Source organism: Lolium rigidum, chromosome 2, assembly GCF_022539505.1.
Source record: "Lolium rigidum isolate FL_2022 chromosome 2, APGP_CSIRO_Lrig_0.1, whole genome shotgun sequence".
Lineage (NCBI taxonomy): Eukaryota > Viridiplantae > Streptophyta > Magnoliopsida > Poales > Poaceae > Lolium > Lolium rigidum.
Window position 1 is genome coordinate 39,575,462 of NC_061509.1, and position 23,692 is coordinate 39,599,153.

Consider the following 23,692-nt stretch of genomic DNA (forward strand, 5'->3'; position numbering starts at 1 on the left):
GCCAGTCTTGGCAAACTGCGGAGGGAGGCTCGGGATAACCTCCTCTCCCAGATTAAGGAGCTTGATGAGCTTGCCGACTCGTCCGGACTCAATGAGGAGGGATGGGCCCTCCGTTACTTCCTAGAGGACCAGATCGTCCAGCTGGATGGCGCGGAAGAAGATTACTGGCGACAACGCAGTAGGCTGCAGTGGACCCTTAAAGGGGACTCCTGTACTGCCTTCTTCCATGCCTTCGCCAACGGGAGGCGTAGGAAGTGTCTTATTCCTCGCCTGCTGACGGAAACTGGGGAGATTTCTGACCAGCAGGAGATGATGGGGCACGTATACCAGTTTTTCCAAGGCTTGATGGGTGCTGAGGGGGAGGAGAGGGTCTTCTCCCTAGCTCAGGACCTTTGGCCGGCTGCCAAGAGGATCTCCGAGGAGGAGAATAGGGGTTTGGAGCTTACCTTTACCCCTGAAGAGCCAGATGAGGTTTTGGAGGGCATGAAACCTGACTCGGCCTCGGGTCCGGACGGGTTACCGGTCCTCTTTTTCAAGAAGTTCTGGGACATCCTTAGAGCTCCCATTCTTCAGATTCTTAATGACTTCGCCCTAGGGAGGGTCGACATCGCGCGCCTTAATTTTGGAGTCATATCCCTTATTCCGAAAATCCAGGGAGCTAACACCATCAAGCAGTTTAGACCTATCGCTCTCATAAACGTTATTTTTAAATTCATCGCCAAGGCTTACGCTACCCGTCTCGCACCACTTGTGCATAGGACTATAGACCGTAGTCAATCGGCCTTCATCAGGGGCAGATGCCTGCACGAGGGTGTGCTCGCCTTGCATGAGATTGCCCATGAGTTGAGGGTCAAGAAGCTCAAGGGCCTTCTCCTCAAACTGGACTTTGAGAAAGCCTTCGATCGGGTAAGTTGGGACTTCCTGAGAGAAGTGATGTTAAGGAAGGGTTTCTCTCCCATGATTGTCCACCGCTTGATGCAGCTGGTCTCGGGTGGCCAGACTGCTGCCAATGTTAACGGCGTCATCGGGGAGAACTTCGGGAACGCTCGGGGTGTGCGGCAAGGAGACCCGCTATCCCCGATCCTGTTTGACTTCATGGTGGACTCTCTAGCGGCTATCATTGCCAGGGCCACCGAGGCTGGGCACCTCAAGGGTGTGGTGCCCCACCTCATCCCGGGCGGGATCACGCACCTCCAATACGCAAATGACACCTTGATTCTGCTGGAACCCTCCGAGGTTGGGCTCGCCAATCTTAAGCTTCTGCTTCTCTGCTTTGAGAACATGTCGGGGCTTAAGATTAACTTCGCGAAAAGCGAAGTGGTTGTGACAGGGGTCACGGACAGGGAGCATCAGAGGGTGGCTGACTCCCTAAACTGCAAGCTCGGGAGCTTGCCGTTTCACTATCTTGGCTTACCGGTTAGTGACCGCCCCCTCTCAGTCGCGGACTGGCACTTCCTCACTGAGAAGGTTGGCCACAGGGTCGAGCCTTGGCAGGGCCTATTCTTGGCATCCGCCGGGAGACTTGAGCTTACCAACTCTTGCCTCTCCAGCCTCCCGTTGTTTGCCATGGGCCTCTATTTGCTTCATGACACGACTCATGCAGCCATGGACAAGCACAGGTCCCGCTTCTTTTGGGAGGGAGTGAGGGCCAAACGCAAGTACCATATGGTGGATTGGGAAACGGTGTGCAAACCACGGGTGTTTGGAGGGTTGGGTATCCTCAACACCAAGTCCATGAATATCGCCTTGATGGTAAAATGGATCTGGAAGATCTACCAGAACGCTGAAGGCCTGTGGGCAGACCTTCTTAGGGCCAAGTACCTGGGGGACCATGATCTATTTTCCCCGGCGGTTCCCACCAAAGGATCTCAATTCTGGAACGCCATACAAAATATCAAATGGTACTTTAAATTGGGTGCTAAGCACCAGGTTCACAATGGGCGTCGAACCTATTTCTGGTTGGACTGGTGGACGGGTACGGGGCCCCTTCGCTTCACCTTCCCACGGTTGTTTGCTTGCTGCGACAACCACTTTGCTACTGTCCAGGGGGTCAGGACCAATGAGGGATGGCGGATAAGGTTCCGTCGCACCTTCGGCTTAGCCGAACAGGTCGAATGGGACAACCTCTGTAGGATTTTCGACCTCTCGCCGGCTTCTGACGGTGATGACGTAGTTCGTTGGACTCTCGAGCCATCCGGGGAGTACTCCACCAACTCGATGTACTCCAAACTGTCCCGAGGGGGGACGGTTACCCACTTTAAGGAGATTTGGCGCACGAGGGTACCGCCGAAGATCAGGGTGTTCTTATGGCAACTTATCCGTGGTAGGCTTCCCTCCGGGGACCAATTGCTCAAGCGGAACGGGCCATCGAATGGGCGATGCGCCCTTTGTGGGGAATGGGAAACTTGTGATCATATCTTCTTCACCTGTCACATTGCGAGATTTATGTGGGCATGGATTAGGGATCTCCTTGCCTGCTCTTGGGACCCAGCAGGGGCGGCGGACTTTGTAGCCATTGCCAATGGCTTGACGGGTAGACTTCGTAGGATAGCTTGGTACACCTTCGCTGCCCAGAGTTGGGCGCTTTGGAACATCCGCAACAAGCTTGCTATCGAAGGCTCCCCGATTTCCAGCCCACTCGATGCTATCTTCAAAATGTCTATCTACATGCGTAGCCGGAGGGTACTGGTCAGACGGAAGGACCGCCCGCTGCTGGACGTGGCGCTGGACGAGGTTAGGAGGCTGCACGCGAGGATCAGGGCCGGAGGACGCTGACGACATCGACATCATGGGTGGTCTGACGTTTTCCTCCTTCGCGCGGCTCCTCGCTACCTTCTGGCTGTTTATTTCTATGTGTTTCAGACTTGGGTACTTGTATGGCAGCACTTGTCTTATGGAGGTTTCTGTTCTGCGGTGTGTGTTGTATCGACTCTTATGGCTTTATTAATTTAAAACTGGGCCTAGGCCTTACGTTTAAAAAAATCTTTAGAGTACCACAATACGTCCAAGGTTTAGTGGTTATGCAGAGTAAAATTAAGAAGCAAGAGTACATAGTGTCTTACATATCTTCACATTCATCGCTGTGTTTGTCCGCAGTGTTTCTTCCTGTGCTAATCTTAATCTTAGGGAAGGTTTTGCAAGCCATTGTAGCTCTGACCCTGAACTGAACAACAAGCATGAGGGACATGAAATTTAACCGAGGTATAAAAGCCTACATAGTTCGAAGCCCCCGTACAAGCACGCAAATTCAGAATCAAATCTGAACCGCTGAAGGAGGTCATTAGTTTATCTGCTAATTTGTAGAGGGATTTTAGTTTAGAGTCTGAGAGCAAGCAGAGGCGGGGGCGGGGGAAGAGAGCCCACCAGAGGGAGGGAGCGATTATGTAGGGCAGTGATGAGGAGGCAGCGCGTGGTGCCGGTGGCAGCGGCAAGGGGGGCGAAGAGCGCCCACCGCCTCTTCAATGTCCGTCCGCTTGCTCCTCCTTGCCCTCGATCCGGGAGACAATCGAGCAGATCGAGACAATGAAGAGCCAGAAAATGGACACTTCCCGGCGGCCACCCGCCGTTCCGCTCCACTGCGCGACCCTAGTTTCGCTGCGGCGGCATGGCGGCGCTAGCGCAAAACCATCCATCCGACCGTAGTCGCTCCGACGGCGCCGCCCGAGACATCCCCCTCCTCGTCGGGCCCGCAAAGGGCAAAGCCCAGCCTCCGGTCGCTTCAGCAGGGTTGTGGACGAGCAGCAGCCCAGCCCAACAACCGCTGGTATTGGGATCCCAAAATCACTGGCGAATTCAAAATCACGTTTAATTGTCCTCCATGTTTCAGCAAATTCACTATCCCAGAATTTGGTTTAATTTTCCTGCCATAAATACTTATCACGATCACGTATGCAATTTTTTTTGTTTGCACTAACTAATGGATTTAACATTATTTACACTACCTGCTCTGAACCATGCATAGGCTGATAGGCCATCTAGTATATACCAAGAGCGATTTGGAGCACCGTCTCATGGACCCTGGTTCGAGGCCAACGTCCCAGGGCATGTCCAGCGGGCCGACGTATTTCGGATGTCCGAAATGTCCGCCCAGGGCCCGCGGACGCCTTGTGGTCCAGGCCGATCGTTTGCGTCGAGGGTACCTCCAGCGGTGCGGAGGCATTTTTTAGCGGGAACAACGTCAAGCTCGCTAATGGCGTTTTACGTCCCGTCGAGGACTGCCGCCGGCGATTAACTGTTTTCGCGCGACGACGATCGTTCCCGCGCGTGCCCAATACATTGGCAAGTTTCGCCGGCATTTCGCGCGCGCGGGAAACGACCTGCGCGCCAACGCGTGTTTCCCGCCCTGCCGTGGCTATATATGGTGGACACCGGTGGGGGCGACGGACACACCTCAAGATAAACCCTACCATCCATCCATGGCCGGGCAGAACCTTAGTTGGGAGCACGTTGTTCAGATGTGCCGCCACCTCCACCAGGAGGAGGAGGAGGTAGTCACCGCCAGCGTTGAGGCCCAGCAGCTGGACCTGGAGGCGGCGACGGCGGAGGTGGAGGTTGCGGAGGCGGTGGCGGAGGCGGCAGAGCACACCGAATGGCGCCTCGCGGCAACCAGGGCGGAGATCGCCAACGCCATGGCCGAGCTCGCCGACACCAGGGCGGAGCTCGCGGAGGCGCGGGCGGCAATGGCGGAGGCTTCGGCGGCCCCACCAGCGAACGCCGTCATCCAAGACATCGTGGACGACGACGCCCCCGTCCCCGGCCACTTCGACTGCACCGGCGACCAACTCGTTCTGGTCGCGTCCTTCGAGACCCTCGCTGGGGACGCCCAGCGCCGCCAGGCGCGGTTGGTGGAGGAGGAAGCCAACAGCTATGCGATCGCCATGGCTGGGGGGTTACTGTGCTCCGACCTGGACTTGCTCCAGCGGAGGGGCCCTTCTCCCGCGCGGGTCGAACATGAGAAACCGAGAGTTGGCGGTCGCCATCGCCGCTAGGGACGAAGCGGTGGCGGAGGCGGCTAGGGACAGGGCCCGCTTCGTCGCCCAGCTTGCGGGGTTGCAGGCGGCGGCCCAGGCGAAGGAGGAGGCTGCGGCCCAGGCGGCGGCGGAGGAGGCGGCGGCCCTGGCGACAGCGGAGGAGGCCAACTCTATGGCCAGGACACTCCTGTGGGACTCCTCTCTGGCCGAGTCCCTCGAACGCCACAGACGGGACGAGATGTCCGCTCGCCGGCGTGCGCGGCGCGAGGAGTGCGCGAAGCGCTCGCGTTTCGACAACGGCGTCGGCCCCTCCGGTGGTCAGTAGTAGGCTGCGCGACTGCGAGTAACCGAGGCCGGTGTAGGCCGCGCGACGGCAAGTAGGTACGGCCGTTGTAGTTTTAGGTTAAGACTAACCATCTCAGTAAAGATAGTTCTTTTGGCCAATCAATAGTAATAAAAAAATCTTTTGCTTACCTACTCACTGCCGACCGACCCGGATGCACCCAACACGGACGACCGCGGAGCGTCCGCGGAGCGTAAGCGGAGACGCAAATCTGGCGTATATTTGGGCCAGCTTTGCGTCTCCGCGGACGGCCCGTCACTTTGCGTCGCCCCGCTGAAACAGGACCCAAACGCATTTCCGGTCACGACGGACGAAAACGGTCGCGCCCTGGAGATGCCCTCATGGAGACGCTCGAGCTGATTGAGGCGAGAGGCCAGCATGGGATTATCCTCCAAAGCCGCTCGGTTGTGGTCACCACACAGAGGCAGTGATCGAAGGCCCCAAACGGCCATGTCACCAATGCATAGCGCTCCATGTTTCTGCATGCATTACAAATATTGTTTCTTTTTTCATTTTGTTGGATAATTGATTCCACGACGTGGTGTTGCGCTGTATATAAGATTCATCAGACAATTGGCCAAATATGGACGAGAAAATGCAAATATTATACTCCATTTGTTTCCCTAATATAAGCCAAGACGTTTTTGCAGACCAAATGTTTTTTTGACCCTAGCTACGGCGGACTTAGGCTAGCGTGAACAACTTTGATAACACCAAGCATACAAGAGAGCATCAAAAGTTTGTTGAGGGGCAAAGAGGGAGCCCAAAGCATAATATCCTCAGTGCATCTACGGGAGAATAAGTGGAACTTCTTTTGGGCTCCTGCTTCTGCAGAAGTAGGCTTGTAAGATGCGGTCTTGGGAAACCATGGTGGAGAAAAATTCTAGAAGCTGTCGACAGAGACTCTGCAAGTTCGGCGGCCACAACAGATTGACCGGAGGTCGGGATGGCCCTCCGAAACTCGTCGAAGTGTGAGGTATCGCGGATCAGAAGCGTGGCAGAGTCCTATGTCGATTGGATGCGGTGAGGAGTCAGATGGTCGCCGGAATTAGCGCTGATGAGCAACGGAACGGCGGAGTTCGGCGGCTCACGGTGGTGGCGCATTGCAGAGCAGGAGACAGCGAGGAGGAGGGTTCGTTCGAAGCGTGCATTCACCCTGGAGCTCGTGGAGGGGCCAGTGAAGGCGCATGAGGCCCGACGGCGCCGCCACAAATGGAAAACACGACGGACGGAGCCGGTGAAGAAGTGGGCGGTGAGCTCGATTTCTACCGTCCGAGGCCGATTCCTTTAGCCAGGACGGTGGTAACGACAAGGCGGAGACGAGGGAGTGCTCATCATGGGGGCTCGAGAAGCATAACGACAGAATCGAGATGTGGGGTATGGTAGCGGAGTTCGGCTGCTCACGAGTCACGACGCGTTATTTTTTTCTTTTTTCTTTTTTACTTCCCAAACATTCTTCTACAGTGGAGTCTGCTGTAAATAGAAGGAAAAAAGGTTAAAGTCGGGTACCGATTCGATTTCTAATGGGGGAAGCTCGGGAAGCTGTCTAGAAACTGGTCTATGCCCGCTTCTCCCAATACACGTATGGGAAGTTTCACGGTGGAAATAAGCCACGCAGCAGCCGTGACTTCTCTTGGGTTTGTGCTGCCCGAAACTTCGAAGCCGTGCGGAAAGCTCAAAAGAAGTCACCCTAAGGCAATGTCTCCAACAACTCCATTGAAAGTCCGGGTGTTTCTACCCAAACAATGATAGTGTTGATGGTGATTTCCTCATAACTTCGGCATCACGAAATCTGCAGGTCTGTGAGGTTAGAGAGCCCCCTGGCGTCGAAGTCATGTGGAAGAACCTCTAAATTTCGTGGGCTTGGGTCATAGAAGGAGGATGTGATCCGTATCTTCGTCTTGAGAGCAGGAGAGGCAGGTAGGAGTGGAGCTGAGATGGTGTCTTGAGACCAAATGTCTTCTATTATAAAGTAGAGGAAATATTACCTAAGAATCATGTTACACAACCGGCATTTCTGATAACAATAAAAGATCATGTACCACACATGACAAATGCCAAATTATTGATGGCACTGTCGTGGGGGAAATCAGTAGCCTACTTTGTTCAAGAGTTGTGTTATAGTACATGAAAAAAGATACGTAACCACATGGAAAACATGAGAACAGCCGTACACGCACATTACATGGAAAATCAGATTCAGAGATGCCGAGTCGGGGCAGTGGTACACTTCAAGACGAGCGCCAAGCTCGCCACGTTGACGCTACCGTGTCAAGAGCGTGCACCGCAAACATATTATCACAAGGGAGATTAGTTATTGGTTTGGGAACTTTCGGGATTTAAAGTGGGAATCACAGTAGCGTCTAGTGCTGGGTGATGGCAGGCTAGGAAGGCTCTGAACCCAACTCAAATCGGCCTTTAGTTGCAACTTCTCGAACAACAGTTGAACTGATTGATCGATGTAGTACTTGACCAGGTAGTATTTTTCTGATCGATCATTTTTTCCAAACCACTTAACATCGGTGCCCCTCTCTATATGCGTTTGACTGAGACAGTATTTAGCTAACTTGTGCAAGCTTGTTGTGTGTTGGTTCAGTCGCTACTCGCCGACCACGAATATGCAGGTCCAGTCGCGTTTAAATGCATCATCTATCAATAGGCAAGATTGTATTTACAAATTCGGTTTTGCATCATATTGTGTCTCAGTAAAGGAGTTGCAGACATCAATATGAGCATACAGCTAGTAAATCAATCAAGATAGTAACAACAAAGCAGCCGATTGAAATCAGCAAAGCAACAGCCGTAGAGATCTCTCCCGAAAGCATCAGACAGCCTCCTTTCGTCCCCATCTGCAATTCTGCACTATACCTGCCCACTTCTTTCGCCGTGCAGACTGACTTCGTTCGCCGCTGACTGACTTCGTTCGCCGCTGTGCACACGCCCGTCTCCTCTGCCTCCACGAGCATGCCTGTCAAGAAAGGAAAAAAACTACGTAGTAATTCCTTCATCGACTGGAAAACAGAGGACGAATGGTCATTCATTGACAGTCGATCGATTTATTTTTGGTGATTCTCTGGACTTAGCGCAATCCACAAATTAACAGGTCATGCTACAGAACGTAAATTACTGAAGGGTATATTCGACTTCCCTGGCCACGGGCCCATCTGCCAGGTGCTCCTCCTCCTCTCCCCGGTACTTCTCCGCCGCTTCCCCACCGTCGCCTCACCGGCCAGAGTGCCATCACGGCATCACCCCCACCATACCCGCCCAGCACGCCGCCTTCCTCCAGCCAATCGTCGCGTGGGGCGGAAGCTGGAGCACCGAAACTTCCAGGCACGCGAACGGCGGCGGCCAACGGCCGGAGCTTCTCGTTGTCAGCGTACGACAGAGGACCTGAACCAGCAGCCTCCGGGTCAGGGGAGCGGGGAACCTACGATACCACGACCACGCCGTCGGCCTCATCACCCCGTCAACATCCTCGCCGTCCCTCCCGGCGCATACTCTTCTCTGAATCTCCAGGTATAATATCAGTTCCTCTGTATCTGTTTAGACAGTCATCTCTGTTGTTCTTTAAATAGGCACGCTTTGATGACTTATTATCTGGAATGCACTTGGAGCTAATAACTTCTATGATTCAATAATGTAAAATTACTGCCTCAAACATCTGTTATGCCTGCAAATTATTCAGTATAATAAATTACACAAATAGTCTCCGCATTCACGACAACTGGTTCTCTCAAGTGGATAATTTTGACAGTTTGCTAAAAGTTTTTATTTTTGTATGTGCATCCCTATGCCGCCAGCACATCATGTTCCACAAAAAGAGCATATTAATGCACAGAAAATTGCACCCATTCATGCCATGTATTTTCTATTTCCAGTTAGTTTTTCATCCCATAGCTCCATTCATCCTCGCAGAATTTACAATTTAGATGTTGCTATTTGTAGTTCTACGAGTCCTCCGTATATGTCAAGAGTGATCGACGTTTACCATTTCGGGGTTGTGATGCTGGACAAGCTGTCAGGTCAGCGGGGCTTGGACCGCAACCGTCCCAACGGACAACGACTCAGCCTCGTAGACTGGGTGAAGCCCTACTTGGCTGTTCGAGGTCCACTACAAATCCAAACAAGCCCTTGAGTCAGCGCAGCTGACGCTGAACTGCCTTGCTACGGACGGAGCCGCCCACGAGGAAGCCCTCGATGAAGGAGGTCCTCGCGACGCTCGAGCAGATCGTGGCAATGAAGAGACGGACAAGGAAGGCGAGACGTCATCACAGGATTGCGCCCACGGCCGCTCCGCGGTGCACCAGCGGTCGTCACCACGTGCTGGCAGCGATTGGCGCCGTGGTTCGAGGGCCACAAAGGCGCGGTGATCCTCGACCGGCAGTCAGAGATAATGATGATCCCATGCTCCCTGTACATGGCCTAATTAAATTACTTTTCTCTGATCCTGTGGCGGAACGCGTGTATAAAATGTAGCAAAGAGAGGAAAACCAGAGATGTCCTGTAATTGTACTACTCCTACCTCCGTTTCAAGGAATAAGGCGCACGCGCATCCCAAGACGAACTTTGACCATAAAAATTGAGCAAAATCTTGATTATATTATATGTAATTAGTACCGTTGGATTCGTATTAAAAAGCACTTTTTAATGATATTAATTTCATATAAACAATCTTTATCTATTTAAAGTAATTCTTGGTCAAACAAAAAGCTCGTAAAACGAGGGCGCCTTATTCCTTGAAACGGAGGTGGTAGTATATTGTAAACATCTAGAGATAGCAGACGCAATAATTCTGCGGGGCCTGCACCACTGTGATTTTTTTTTTTTTTGAAACTTGCACCACTGTGATTTAGTTTGCAGCTTGTTGGACAATAGATACAGTTGCAGTTTGCCATGTTAGTTTGAAGGTCGTTGTTGATAGTTCATTTCTCGTGAACTTGCGATATCTACATAAATTTAGACTAGAGGACTGGCCGAATTCGGTGTGCAAAATCCATTCGTCGCCGATATAACTTACACTATTTTTTTTTCTAAAATGTTGACTTAATTGATGATATTTCCTCTACTTGATTGACCTTCTTTTGGCTGACTTTTTCGAACTTGCAGTAACTAAAGAAGTCAGGAAATCAGTGTCAATGATGTGATGTGGCAACCTGTTGTGAACCCTATCAAAAGTTGGCCAGGAATTTTGAACTTTTGAAGTCAAAGCAAAAAGTCTCCATTTCCTCCTGCCTCCAAACAACCAACCAACATGCCAACTACTACTGGAGTTCGACGGCTGATCTTACAAAGAATTGACCTAAGATAATAGTCTTGGTTCTGGTAAGATCAAGGTAATTTGATTTACCTTTTCCCTTGTCAATTCATTCTTAGTGGTAAATACTGTCAAATGTCGCTCAGTACCTTTGAAGTATGAGCTAAGGTGACAGAAAAGTTGGTTTATTATTTGTATTTTTGCATGAAAAAATATTACTTATCATCTGGAGTGCCTGCATTGAGTAAGATTACTGACCAAACATACACCTGTGATAAACATACATGATTCCCTCGCATTATGTTTGCATATTTTTCAGTTTACATCAACTGTTCGATAGAAATCACAGATAGTCCTCATGCACACTAGAATATCGGTTTTTTCAACACATAAAAGTTTGTAGCTCATGCATAGAAAACATACTACAGCACTTGTATTTGACCCTTTGGGAAACGAGATCTCTAGCCAATTAGATAGATTACTAAAATTTAAAAAAACGTTGAACTTCAATTCATGCTGTAGCATCAAAGTAGTCTCTTGCTTCATTGCTTGGGCTGCTCCAGATTCATGTATTCAAAAGCTCCAAACAGCACGATGTAAGCTTCCCATTTTACTGATCAAACCAAGGTTTTAGTTGTATCAGATATATGACCAACATATCAACATATATAGCGAAATTTATGGTCCAGATCACACAGGCTATGAAATGAACCTTCAATTGAAGCAATTTCTCAAACAGAGAGGGATAAGAGTTCAGTTAATAGACACTGATGCTCTGCATAGCACATCGCTGATAGTTTTACCAGGTAACTTTCTTTCGAAGAAATGTAATTCAAGGGAGTTATTCACTTGAAGATTCTTACTGACATTACTGCCATATCAAAAGAACAAACCAGGCACAAGAAAATTGTGACATTGCTGGATCGAGAGAATAATATGAACTTCATCGTACCTTGAACGAAAATGGAAGATGTGGCAGAAAGAAGTATTTTTAGAGAATGATCTCTTGGCTCTCTTCCTCTGCTGTTCTTGTCTGCACCTGTTGATCCTTGTCTTCATCTCCTAAGCCCGATGCGGCTACTTCAGGGTGTTCCTCTACATCCTCTGAGCCGACTAAACAGACGAAGGATGGAAATAACAAGAGGAAATAGATATGACAAATTAGTGAACAGAGCAACCAAGCGACCACACTAAGATTTAAGATCGCTTGTGTTAACTCACCTTCCGATGCGGATGGCATGCTGCTCCAGAAGTATTGCGACAGCATATCCCTCGCCCTAACAGCATCCTCATCTACTAACTGACGCACTTCGTAATTTCTCTCCCCAGTGCTTGGCATTGCTGCATCATCCTCCATATCTATGATTATGTTATGCAACAAGCAACAGGCATAGATTGAAACAGCTAGAGTCTCCGCATTGACAGGACACAACGTCTCCCCCTGGAGGAATTTCCATGTATCTTGGAACCTTACCAGCACCTTGGTCAGGCAGGTTGTGGCTGCGGAGTGTCTCCTATTGAACTCTGACTTGGAGTCTGAGAGGCCTTCTTCCTGGTAAGGTGTGAGTAGCCACGGGAGAAGAGGGTAACTTGCATCACCAATTATGTATTCCCCGACTGCTGATCCATCTAATGCTACCTTTAGCTTACTGCCATTCAGAACAATACCCTTCTCGCAGTCCTCGAAGATGTCATATCCCTGGCATTTGCTAGACCAGTTCATGCTACCTTCCCATTCCAACCAAATCTCCGTGAACCTCATATCTGGATCAACGATGACTCGCATTAGAATGCTTTCATTCTTCTCATGGTCGCAGTTTGATCGAAATGGGATGTCAGTTGTACATATCACACCGCAACAATTATGCATGTTGTGGATCTTACCAAACCTGCCTTTGATCTTATCCATTTTAGAGTATGGCCAGTATATGTGGCGTATTGCTTCCTTGCACATAGCAGCAATGAACTGATCAGTTACCAACTTCATGGTTGACTCATGCACACCAAAAGAGGATCCCAAGATCTCTGATGGCTCACTGGAGTACAACCTTATCAGAGCAACTGCCACTCGATCCTGTAAACACAACACCCTCCCGTCAGTAAATGTGTAGTTGTTCATATCTTCCATAGTCGGACCAAGCACCAAGCTGCAGATGTAGTTAAAGGTTCCCCTTGTCATTTTGAATACAGACTCAAATCCTTGCGCGTCCTCAAAACAAGACAAGGTTCCTGTATGAGTAGAAGATGTAAAAGTGGTTACACAATCCATAACTACAAGGCCAGAGCTCAACTCTGACAGGGTTAAATTAGTGAGATCCAGAAATCACATCAAAACTTTAATTATCACAGAAGTCACTCTTCATTTTGAGTTTCCATGTAACTTAGCTAACCAGCGAGAACAATAGATAATTAGCAACATGAGGAAGTGAAGCGAAATAAAAAAAAAGTAATGTAAAATTAGTCAACAAACAGTGATGACAAAATTATAAAAAGCTAGATCTCCATTTCAGAAGACTTTCTCAGATCCACCCCATCCCTACTCACCCCCTGCTCTGGTTGTGTTGGTCTCCCTACACATGCTGCCTCTCCACACGGTGTCCGCTCAACGATGGTGTCGGTGATGTCGCCTTAGGCCTTGTTTACTTCTCTCATATTTTTCTTTCCAATGGATATAGGGATGGGAGGGGATTTGGTGTTCACCCAATCCCCTCAAATACCCTTCCCAAAAAATGTTGGAGAGTTTTTGATTTAGGCAAAAAATGTGGGGATGGGAGGGGATATCTCGGGATTATTTCGTTCAAAACCGGAGAAGTAAATGGACTAGTGGGGATTTTCCGGGATACGAAATAATCCCCTCCCATCCCCATAAATACACTAGAAGTAAACAAGCCCTTATGGTGCCACATGGGTGCCTCAGGCCGAGATGCTCAGACCGAAACTTGCGAGAAAACCCTAACCCCGCCTCCGGGTCGCTCCCAGGCGATTTCGAGGCACCCGCGCCGCCGCCACACCCCACCCTCCACCGCGCCCTCCTCCCCGCTGCCGTCGGAGGAAGCCGCCCAGCGGCGGACGACAGCAGCATGAGGCCCCCCTCCTCCCCAAATCCAAGCCCCCAACCCCAAGAAACACCTCAAATCGGGCTGCCTTGGCGCTCCAGGCATAGCACATGTGGTCGTCACGCCAGTCGGCGGCGGCAGCCGGGTTCTGCCGCGAGTGCGCAACGGTTGCTCTCCGTCGGGGGCCCACTGCTGCGTCCAGCGCGCCTCCTCGCCTTGGCCCTTGCGCCAATCAACGGCGCCCCCGTCGAGATCCGTCGTGGCCGCCACTCTGCCCCCAAGCCTGCGCGCATTCGAGCGCCGCCGTTGTCTTCTTCGTCTTGATCCCATGGGTGCGCGGTCCAACCTACCCGGCTGTCGCGCCAGGCCTCTCCGCCCCGTCGGGATCAAATAGCTGACCCCTGCTGCTCCTGGCGTCGTCAAGCCGTCCCGACGTTCTCCACCTCGGCTCCCGACATCGTCATGCCGGCTGCGGCGTGGTCCGGCCGCCTTCCGAGTCTCCTCCTTGGGTGTCCGGCCGTTGATCCTGGCCCCCGGTGCGCGGCTCGCCTCATCATGCGCGGCCGGTGCCGCGCCCTGCGACGAGCCTCTAGGTGGCAGCCCCTGCCGCTCCCCTTACATCCGGGGTGTGGGCTCCCTGCCGACCACTCCCCTTCTCCGGTGGCCCGTGTCCACCCCTCGTTGTGGTTCCTGCTGAGCGGAGGAGGTCGAAATTGGTGAAAGACATGCATCTGTCGTCACACGGTAGGTTCCACTACGCCTCGGGCCCGCTGCTGCGTCCAGCGCGCCTCCTCGCCTTGGCCCTTGCACCAATCGACGGTGCCCCATCGAGATTCGCCGTGGCCGCCACTCCGCCCCCAAGCCTGCGCGCATTCGGGCGCCACCGCTGTCTTCTCTGTCTTGATCCCGTGGGTGCACGGTCCGACCTGCCCGGCCGTCGCGCCAGGCCTCTCCGTCCTGTCGGGATCAAATAGCTGGCCCCCTGCGGCTCCCGGTGTCGTCAAGTTGTCCCAACGTTCTCCACCTCGCTCTCGGCATCGTCATGCCGGCTGCGGCGTGGTCCGGCCGCCTTCCGAGTCTCCGCCTTGGGTGTCCGGCCGTTGATCCTGGCCCCCGGTGTGCCACTCGCCTCGTCATGCGCGGCCGGCACCGCGCCCCTGCGATGAGCCTCTAGGTGGCAGCCCCTGCCGCTCCCCTTCCATCCGGGGTGTGGGCTCCCCGCAGTTCGACCACCCCCCTTCTCCGGTGGCCCGTGTCCACCCCTCGCTGTGGTTCCTGCTGAGCGGGGGAGGTCGATGTGACGACAGATGCATGTCTTTCACCAATGTCCACTACGCCTCGACTACTGTGTCTGTCGTCGCTGCGCTGCCGTCAGATCCGCCTTGCTGCTTAACATGCTCTCTTGGTCGGCTAGTGAGTTCGGTGTCACTGCATGCACCTGTCCACTCTGCCCTCACAAATATGGCATGCTACGTATAGTGTACACATCGCAGATGCAGCAACACAAATTAAAACTACACACACACGGTGTTGAATTTTGTTCAAGATTGACCTAAAAAAACTTAGCAGTCATACTTTGACGGCAATGCCTTTACGGGACAAAAATGACTCGATGTAAATTGTGACTTGCAACTCATTCAAGGGGGAATGCCGAATGAGAATGGAGGGAGTATATTCAAAATCAAATGAATATAAGAAAACAGAGACAATAAATGAAACAAATTGAGCAAATTGATAAATTAAGATGAGCTAACATTACTAATTTACCTGCACACATGAAAGATGGGCTGACATTTGTCTCCAAGTTGTAGGGGTTGGCTGTGTACAAAACATACCATTTCTTTACAATACCTCCTTCATGTGCATATGCCTTCACATGCTCAACGTGGCTGAACTTGTCCCATTCAGGACCAGATTGTCCCGCGGCTATGGATAAGAGCAACACCAGGCTACAGGATAGCTCCAAACACCTTGGATTTATAACTCCCATATATTCCGGGAGTGTCTCCATGTCTCTATCTTGGAGCAAGAGCTTCTGGAGTGTAGGAACACCCTCTAGCACCTTCAGCTTTGGGCACTTTTCGATGCTTAACAGTTGCAAGCTGGGAAGATTAGTAATCCTCTCCAGGTTAGGAAGTGCAGTTACTTCTAGCCTGACCAGGGATGCAAAGTTCTCTGCATATGTGAGACCCTGGACATACCGTATGATTAATTTATTTAAAGCCTTTGCCTGGGAGGATAGGCCAGGAGGAAGACTCATCAATTTACAGTGCTTCAGCATAAGTTCCCGCAAGACAGGAAAAGCTTGCACTTGCTCCTCCCATTCCCACTCTTCCCATTCCACCATCCGAATTAATTTCATCTCACGTGTTTTCGGAAACGCAACGGCCACATGTGAAGGACCCAGACTTTGCTGATGGTTGGACCTCAGAAATTCAGGTCCGACACGCTTAATAGCTGGAGCACGGTTGATCTGAAAGATCTCCAAATACGGGAGCTGACATAGGCCATTGGCAAGTAGTGTGCAGCAAGCCAAATCTTCAATCAACAGAACCCTCAAGATCTTGAGGGACACAACTGATGATGACATCAGCCACCATGGGAACCGTTGGCCAAAATACCCCGCGATGGATAGATAATGTAAGTTGGGCGGAGGACACAGCTCATCAAGCACCTTCTCAGTTTTTTCTTGCTCTTCCTCAGAGACACTATCTTTCTGTTTAATATTTCCATCATATCCTAGTATGCCTTCTCGCCAAAATAATTGTAGTGTAGTAAGATGCACCTTCTCGCCAAGCTTTGCCTTTGCTGCAGATGATGGCGCAGTTACATTCTCTAATCCCTCTAGCCCAATCATAGTGAGCTGATCAAGAGGGCCCAACTCTTCCAGACTGCTCCAATCACCTTCCTCTATGGCTGGAAATCCCAATACCAACTTCAAATTTGTTAGACCACAAAACCCCCTAGGTATGCCACATATACTTGTACCACTGAAGTTAAGATGCCTTAGCTGACTTAACTGTACAATGCTATGAGGAATCTTCACAAAATGTTTGCTTCCATAGAGGCTAATGAACTGCAAGAATTTCAGCTCTCCTAGGTTATCCGGTAGAGAAGATATATCAGAACTCTCCAAGGACAAGTACCTCAAGTGCTTGAACTCATGCAAAAATTTAGCCAATTCACCAACCCCAGTTGAATGTGCATGTAGAATTCTTAAGCCTTTAAACTGGGCCAGCAAATCTGCAGACTTCATATTTATATGGCCAACTAATATTAGTGTTCTCAATATTGTTTGTGTTTGTAAATAACTCCAGTCTAATCCATCTGACTCTGATGATTCGCTCTCTAGGGATAACCGAAGAAACTTGTGTGCACTAAGCTTACTTCCAATATTAGTTTCTCCACTATGAGCCGCTAGCGCCTCATCTCTAGACACAAATTGAGCAAATGAGCGAACAACATCGTGCATGCTGCAAACAGATTGATTAGCGTATTTTGCATTTGGCTCTAAAAGGTTCCTTGCTATCAGCTCCTTATAGTACTTGCTTCCTAATTCTTCCAAGTTGTCTGACGTTCCGTGAAGAAATCCTTCACTAATCCACATGCCGACAACGGCATGTTTTGTAAACAATTCAGTTTTAGGGAGAAGTGAGTAGTGTAGAAGACATTGTTTGATGCAAGAAGGTAAATCTTTATAGCTTAAATATACGGCATGGTTTAGCTCTTCAGGCATTTCATTGACCGACCATATAGAGTCATCCAGAACCATTTTCCACTCATGGTTTGTTTTTTCTTTCTGACATAGGAGTCCTCCCAATACTTTGATAGCAAGAGGTAAACCATCACATTTTTCTATAATTTGCAACCCAATATCCTTGAGTGTATCAATTTCATGTCCATCTGTTTCACAAGAGACTATCTGCGGAAGTTTAAACAAAACATGAATCAATGAGGAATCGTTTGCCTTAAGAGAAAAATATAGTGGTATGATAGTGTGGTGTCAATTCAATTTTAGCAACAATAATCTCCTATAGAAAAAACTAAAGATGGGCCTGTTAATGCACTGCCTAAACTGATTTGTCAATTGAATGAATTGCTATCGAAGGTAGGGCTGGAATTCGAGCCGAGTCAGCTCGGCTCGACTTGTTCGAGATTGCTAAAACAACGAATTAGCTCAGCCTATGGTCATTTATATTATGGTATTCATTTCTAATTTATCACTCTATGTCGAAATATACTACACATACATATTCGCAAAAAATAGAATATATTATCATGTTTGTCAGGGTTGTCCTGGTATTTTAAAGTCAACAATCATGATACAAAATACCAAAATCATGTTTGATGGAAATTAAATTACTAGTCATAGTAGTCCCCTCGATCTGTCCGGACAAAACACTAGTACTGGTCTACCTCAGAGCAATTTTTTTGAAAAGCAGTGCAAGAAATTCGAGCGTGCTTTGCTGTTTGCTTGGGGTCCAACCATTTGTCCCTCTCCTTTATCATTATCTTGTGTTCTCTATGGCTGCCGATCGTTTTGGGACTCGAATAAGGACTGGAACTGCGCGCAGCCCAGTAAGATCATGGACTGTTGTAGAAGGTAATGCATGTCAATGTGTACGGCGAAGGCAGTTGCGGTGATAGTTCAGGCGGAGCAACGGATGAAGTGTCCAGGGCGTTTTTGCTAGTGGAACAAGAAAATTGAGATTTTAAAAACAAGAACCCCACCCCCGCTAAGATCATGGACTGCTGTAGAAGGTAATGCATGTCAATGTGTACGGCGAAGGGTGTTGTGGTGATAGTTCAGGCGGAGCAATGGATGAAGTGTCCAGGGCGTTTTAGCTAGTGGAACAAGAAAATCGAGATTTTAGGACTAGGCTTCTGTGAATGAGTTCGATGGATGGTGGTAAATGTTGTTGAGAGATTTTAGGAGATAGAATGTACAACGACCATGACATATATCTATCCACCCAGGGGGCTTTGCCAGGGAGATCCTCTTTCACCATACTTATTTTTGCTATGGGCTTATCGAGTTTACTGAAGTTCGAAGAGAATGATGGGAGTTTGTTGGGAGTCAAAGTCTGCAGGGATGCACCTCCGGTATCTCACCTTTTATTTGCGGATGACTCCCTTATTCTCATGAGAGCGGATGCTGCTAATCAATCATGTCTACGTGAGGTTCTTGACGATTATTGTGCTGCTTCACGACAGCTTGTTAGCGAAGCGAAATCAATCATTTATTTTAGTCCGTGTACGGAAGTTGACACTAGAGCATAGGTATGCTCAATTATGAATATAGTGACTGAATCTATGAATCTATCACTGATAAATACCTCGGCTTGCCCCCTTTGCTGGAGGTGGATCGTTCAGATTGTTTTCAGCATATTGTTGGTAGAGTTTTTAAATTGCTGATTGGTTGGAAGGAAAAGGGAAAAGAACATGTCTTTTGGTGGTAAGGAGGTGGTCCTAAAAGACGTTATTCAAGCTATTCCTGCGTATGCTATGTTAGTCTTCAAGCTATCCAAACATATCATATGCATTGGTTTGCATGGTGAAAAATGTGTGTCTACAAAAAGCAAGGTGGCATGGGTTTTAGGGACGACATTTTTTTAACCAAGCCATGTTGGCAAAACAATGTTGGAGATTAATTTCAGAGCCAGATTCTCTTTAGGCAAGGGTCCTAAGAGCCAAATACGTTCCATCAGGAGATATCTTAAATTGTCAATTGAAGAAAGGGAGTTCTTACACTTTGGCACCCCACTAGAAAAAATGCTACAAGAAGAGGTAATATTGTTTATACTATGGTTTCAGAATTGATAGCTGGAGAAACAGATGGTTGGGACAAAGAGCTTCTAAGGAGCTTATTTTGGCCAATAGATGTCCAACATATTTTGAATATTCCTTTGGCGAGGCGATGATGGATGACTTTATTTCTTGACAGCTTACTAAAACGTGGATCTTCTCTGTTAGATCTTCTTATTTTGCTGAATGGGAGCATCAGCATTGGGCTGAGGTGAGAAGGAATAGTGCCTATGGAACCTCATCGTCATTACTAGTTTGGAAAACCTTATGGGGTCTCAAGGTGCCAGCGAAAATAAAAATACATTGTTGGAGAACTTTGCTCTGGGCGATTCCTTCCAATGGCGTGTTGGCAAACAGACATATGTAGGCTAGTTCGCAGTGTCAACTGTGTCACTTGGACCGCGAGAGTGTGCGACATGCCTTGTTTATGTGCCCTAGAGTTTCGTATATATGGAAATTACTCGGTATGCATGACATCATTTCTCAGTTCTGCAGCTTGGAGAGGGACGGTGGTTTAGTCCTTGAAGCATTATTTCATGATCTCTCCACGAAGGCACCCTTGATCCCTAACGTGGACAGGAATGACTTGGTTGCGACGGTTGTTTGGTATGTGTGGTGGGAACAGTGCCAGGCCACACAATGTGAGTCGATCCAAGCACCGGAAAGAACGGCACAAGCGATATCTACTTTGGCCTTAAACTACTCACATGCGAAGAAGAACAAGCCAAGGATTGTAAGGCATGGATGGACTAAGCCTCAAGAGGACTATGTAAGACTGAACGTGGATGCCAGGTTCAGTGTTGATGCAGGTACAAGAAGCACAGGTGCAATTCTTCGTGATCACCAGGGTTTCTTTCTAGCAGCAAGCTGCAGTGGTATAGCCTTCTTCTAGCTGGCCAGATGGGATGCAACCGACTAGAAATCAATTCAGATTGTATGGAGGTCATCAACCTGGTGAAGAATGGAGGAAACTCGCTCGGCCTGCCGCAGCTATCTATGAGGAGTGTAGTTTTCTTTGTCGCAATTTTACAGAGGTTTTATTTGCTCAATGCCCTAGGGAGGCCAATATGGCAGCACATGTATTAGCTAGTCATTCAGAGGGTGCCCAATCGATTGTATGGATTGAGGAACCACCTGATTAACTCAGTAGTGTTTTAGTGGATGACGTATCAGTGATTTCAAATTGATAAAATCCGCCATGATGGTTTTCCCTAAAAAAAGAGGCCCGATATTTACTACGCACGCTTTCTAACCCTGCCTAACATGGGAGCGCGCGACTATACACATGCCTAGCTTAACACAACGTCGGCGAGTTTATAGCATAAAATCACCATTTTTCAAGCCAAATGTATCAGATGCTATCACTCTTGGGTTTCAGGAAAAAAAATCCACCACATTTTTATAATTATTTTTCTTTTTGCAAAAACACAGATATGTCGCTAAGATCGAATTGACGTTGTTTCGCTTGATTGTCATTTTTTTTCGAAATGGGAGCATAGCCTCAGCCTCTGCATCCAAAGGATGCACAAAACTTTTCTTTATTAGATTATTCACAAAGTCTTACAAGGAAGATACAATGATCAACTCGAAGCCACCTTTCTAGCGACAACTCGCTATACCTACAAGAGCGATGAAGGGGGTGACCATGAACCCTGACAATACACCAGCGATGAAGGGGGTGACCATGAACCCTGACAATACACCAACGCACATCATCTAAAACCGAAAGCCTTCCCAAGCCGCCCATTGGCGAGTGAGAAGCACAACACGTCAAGTAGATCCTCAGCACACGCCGTTGCACACGCTGCAGAAACCGCTACCGATGTCTTCATCGACCACATCTCCAAGAGGGATCACCGCATTGACCTTGCCAACCTTCCATCGACGCCACCATGACGCCTGACAGCACCACCGTCCTGCGCGCGTTCATCAGCCCGCATCCAACACCGATACCCCGGTGCGCCACGCCGCCAAGACTCACCATCATCGACGCGGTAGATGAACAACACACCACCGCAGCACACCACCGTCCAGCAACTTCTCCAAAAACGATACCCCAAGAGGTAGAACGACGCAGAGAGCATCATCATCGTCCGATCCGGAAGACCTAGATCTAGGGTTTCCCCCGGGGCTATAAGGCCTTTCCAAAACCCTCTCGCCCCCACCCTCATAAGTATAGATAAACTAAATAGACAAACTCGATTGTAGTTGGTGGCTAGAAATGGAGGGGAGGGCCGACGGCCTCTAATGTTTGGGGCAGTGGAGTGGAATGCCCGGCGAGGGAATCCAAGGCAACGACAGCGGGGAATTTGCTGAGAGACTTGATGAGAAGGAATGAGAAGAGAGGGAACGATACACGGGGCCATGTCCACCTCAACAAATAATATGTATGTGCTACAAAATCCCTTCTCTTGTGGGTTCGGCATGTCGGAAATAGTGTCAATTCGTGTTTAACGAATGACTAGTTCTATTTGCGGAAAACTTAGAAAAATATGGAGGTTTTTCTCTCGAAACCCGAAATTGGCACCATTTGATAAATTTGGCTCGAAATGTGGTGGGTTTATGCTATTAACTCAAACTTTGGCTCATCGATGAATACCTAGGCGTCAATTTTGACTAGTACTATGTGAATTTTGTTTGTTTAACTTTTGGCGGGACATGTAAAAAAATAGCGTGTGGATAGGACACTAATGACACATCAGGTAAAACCTCAAGAAGAAGGCAGCTAGTGGGGTCGTATAGACAATGCGCCACCAAAATTCCACATAATTTCTAGTGAGAAAATTTCGAAAACCCACCATAATTACGCACGAAGTTCGCAAAACCACCAAGATTCCTAATTTTTTTAAAAACAATCAACCAGGTTCGTTGCAAAGAGCACTAATTGTCCCTTTTAAACGTGTTAACAAGATTCTTGATGAGTGGGACAATCTGAGGATGATGTGGCATAGCGGTGCTTCTTTATAAAAATGAAAAAATACCTAGCGCCAGACCCAACCTATAGTTCCACCCGTAGCCTCCATGCCACGCATACCTCCCCAGGCTCCCAGGAGCAAGCCGCCACCGAATACCCATGCCCTCGCCCCGCGTCCCGTGCCGTCTCAACCTCTAGCGTGCAACACCCCGAGCATCCCTCCATGGAGTGCCTCCATGCTCTAGAGGACCAAACCTTCTCTCGGGTGCCACGCCAGTCCTCCTCGATGCCCTAGTTGGAGCCGGTGCGGCTGTCTGTGGCTATTGTCCATCACCATGCACATGCGCAACAGGTGGGCCTAGAATGCAACGTTGACCGCGAGGTAGCGCATGAGCGTAAATCGCTAGCCACGTGCCACCTCGGGATTCACCGATGTCTCTAGAAGTTTCGCGTCGTCGCCCTTGTGACAAAAGGAATTGGACCACAGCTCCCGGAGTTAACACCATCGCCCACTAGTGGAAAACAGGGCTTCCGTGGGAGCCTTTTGTCGCGGGCGCGCCTGCACCCGCGACAAATGGCCTGGCCACGTCGCCCCGAAACCATGTGGAGCGGGCAGGGCCTTTTGTCGCGACTTTTTGTCGCGGGCCGTATTACGACCCGCGACAAAAGGGGTCTGAGGGCTGGCGCCTCCTGTCGGCACCCCTTTTGTCGCGGGTCGTAATACGGCCCGCGACAAAAGGGCCATGCCTATATATATAGAAGCAGCCAGCCACCCCCCACCTCATTTTTTCCTTGGTGGTGAAGGTGGAGGTGTATGCTAGCTTATTTTTTCTACATGTGCACAAGAGGTGTTTGATGGAATGCTTGTGAGAGGGATGCCACTTGGTTTTATTTGATAAGATTTCTCCTCTTTTTGATCCTAAAAGGTTAGCAACTATTTTCTCGTATATATGTATAGTCCGTACAATACTAATTTTAGCAAGGTGATTGCATCTGATACATATAATTGTACTTATATGATGCAGATGAGTCATCCATGGATGTACGGTAACCGATGTGCTCCCGCTTTCAGAGAGGGCGTGAATTCTTTCCTGCTTGTGGCCGAGGCCAATAAGTCGAAGCAAGGTTTTATGTGTTGTCCATGTCTAAAATGTAAGAACGAGAAAGATTACTCTTGCTCAAGAGACATTAAGAGCCACCTGCTTCGGTTTGGATTCATGTCCAGCTATAATGTTTGGACCAAGTACGGAGAAGAAGGGGTTATGATGGAAGACGGCGAAGAAGAAGAAGATAATGATGACCAGTACCGATCTATGTTCTCTGAATGCTTTGATACCGCAATGGACG

At 49.2% G+C, this 23,692-nt stretch overlaps 1 protein-coding gene and 1 long non-coding RNA gene across 2 annotated transcripts in view; one reads left to right on the forward strand and one right to left on the reverse strand.

Annotated features, from left to right (window-relative positions):
• Window positions 1–8,630: 8,630 nt before the first annotated feature.
• On the forward strand, window positions 8,631–10,792 carry LOC124691613. Its single transcript, XR_006999015.1, has 2 exons — window positions 8,631–8,832; window positions 10,423–10,792. It is a non-coding gene; the product is annotated as an uncharacterized LOC124691613 (long non-coding RNA).
• Window positions 10,793–10,868: 76 nt separating this feature from the next.
• Window positions 10,869–23,692, reverse strand: part of LOC124691612 (putative disease resistance protein RGA4) — a 31,568-nt gene continuing 18,744 nt past the window's right edge. Inside the window, exons 3-7 of the mRNA XM_047224905.1 lie at window positions 17,421–17,548; window positions 15,394–17,270; window positions 11,792–12,799; window positions 11,523–11,683; window positions 10,869–11,183 (exon numbers count right to left, since the gene is read on the reverse strand). Coding sequence (XP_047080861.1) covers window positions 11,562–11,683; window positions 11,792–12,799; window positions 15,394–17,270; window positions 17,421–17,548 — 3,135 coding nt within the window. The 3' untranslated portion in view covers window positions 10,869–11,183; window positions 11,523–11,561. The remainder of the gene's footprint in view (window positions 11,184–11,522; window positions 11,684–11,791; window positions 12,800–15,393; window positions 17,271–17,420; window positions 17,549–23,692) is intronic.